Genomic DNA, 2,055 nt, shown 5'->3' on the forward strand with positions numbered 1-2,055 from the left:
CTAGTTTTTTAGTATTTTTATAACGTATTATGTATCTAAATAATATATATTGGTGTACATGTATAATTATGATGGAAAAAATAATAACATTATATCATCTAATATATGTTAGGAGAGATAATACAATTCGGGTTATGGGTCCTTAATGATCTGCTTGATTATTATTTTCAGATAGGGGAAAACATTAGTAAGGAACGAGATTAAACCAGGTGTATGTAATTATTTTCTTTTATTAAAATAAGAAGATTATAGATAAAAAAATATAAATAAGCTCATTATATTGAGTTCAAACTTAAAAAATTAGTAAATTACTCATGAACCAGACTTGAGCTTGAACGAGCTCAAGTTTAGTCCGCTTCAGGCTTTACTACTAAAATTCAAAACATTTCCTGAAATTGTGCCCATTCAAAGGTTCATGAGATGAAAGGAGTAAAAACTATCCACCTTCAAGCACTATTGGAAAAACATAATCTATTTACCCTTATTGTTGATTTGTTGTGTTCACATCAGAACACAAAACACATAAATAAAAGCCATCTACTTACAAAACATTATAAATTTTTTCCAAAAGAACATGTTCTACTTGGTATCCTTTGAAGTGCATAACATAATCCTATTTATTAATGTCAAATTCTAAGCATGCAAAAATGTTTGTTTGATAGGAAAAAAACAGTTTTTGTATTCCTGAAAGATTTGACACGGGTCTGAAATTGCAGTATAACCTTCCCTCTACTGGCAAAATGGCAAAAGATTACAACCGCAACCGCTAACTAGAAGGCTATTATATTCAAAACGAGCGTTACCTCGGATGATATCAATGACATTTGTACATATTGTTAAAATATAACTAAGCGTTTTTAGTCTCCGAGGAAAGGATTCCCATTTGCTGTGTGAGTTGTTGCACCTGACCTTGATCTTGAACCCGACCCGTGGGACTTGCATTTTCCAGTGGTTCACCTTCACTTCCCTTCATTAAGTAATCATCCATGGGAACCGAGCCCATTTCATGAGGTAATACAACTTCCGGGTCAGGCTCAAGAACCCATGACTGGTCATATTCGGGGAGAAAATCCAAATCAACCAACAAATCACTATTCAATTCCATGTCTCCTTCAGTTGGGAAATTGTCAGTATTGAACTGAACCAAGTTTGCGTCAATGGGTGCATCATCCATCAAGTCGGTCACCTGACCCAGTTCTTGACCATCGGTTATCGGGCTCGTTGCAACCAATGTTGGTTCTTGAAGTTTTAAACTCTGTCTCAACAATGGATTTGGTGAGTCATTAATTATTGGTTGGTATTTAACAATCTGTCCATCAGGTGACTCGTTATTTGAACCAACTTGATCCTGTTTCCGTTTTTTGTTACCTTCTGTTATGAGCTTGGCGGCCTCGTTTTGTTGCACAAACTGGGCCAAGAAGCCCGGGCTGTTAACCGCTTTAGCTAAAAACACCATCATTTGTTGCTGCTTTTGTTCCATTCCTTGAAAGCGTTGCACCACTGACTGCATTTGATTATCAGTCGCTTGCTGTTGCTGTCTAAGCCTCACGAGCTCCTGCATCAGCACGTTTTTGTCCCGTTTTAGCCTCTCAACTTCTTCCTCGATCCCAAACTTCCCGACTTCAACACACGGGCCCACTGAAGATGTCTGCCCGTGTGGCAGTTGTGGATGGTGGTTGTGCCCCGAGGCAGGTTTCCGGCGTATTATGGTTTTAAGGAGGTGTTTTTGGCCTTGCAAGAATCCCTCGTTTGCAAATTCCCAATGATCGGGGTCGACTTTCCTAAATCCCTGTTATTCCCATGAATAGTTGAAAATTAAAAAACGATTTCGTCTTGCATAATAAACTGAAGTTTATTTTAAAAACAGGAACCTACTATAAAATGAAGCTTATTTAAAAACTTACTTCAAGTGCATACTAGTCTAAGAATTATTTCAAATTTAATGCATTCGATTCGGTACAGTTATGACACACCATAACCAAAACCGGCCCACAATTTTCGGTTAATCGGTTATTGCTTAACCGAACCGTCTGTTGATTGTTCAGTTCGGTTAAT

At 37.4% G+C, this 2,055-nt stretch overlaps 1 protein-coding gene across 1 annotated transcript; it reads right to left on the reverse strand.

Annotated features, from left to right (window-relative positions):
• Positions 1 to 847: 847 nt before the first annotated feature.
• Positions 848 to 1,795, reverse strand: LOC143563374 (heat stress transcription factor A-1b-like). The gene has a single exon (XM_077050929.1). The coding sequence runs from the start codon at positions 1,559 to 1,561 to the stop codon at positions 848 to 850; it is 714 nt and encodes a 237-aa protein (XP_076907044.1). The 5' UTR covers positions 1,562 to 1,795.
• Positions 1,796 to 2,055: the final 260 nt, after the last annotated feature.

Source organism: Bidens hawaiensis, unplaced genomic scaffold, assembly GCF_021521415.1.
Source record: "Bidens hawaiensis isolate Kalapana, Puna unplaced genomic scaffold, B.hawaiensis_p1.1 tig00021377_1, whole genome shotgun sequence".
In the NCBI taxonomy this organism is placed as follows: domain Eukaryota; kingdom Viridiplantae; phylum Streptophyta; class Magnoliopsida; order Asterales; family Asteraceae; genus Bidens; species Bidens hawaiensis.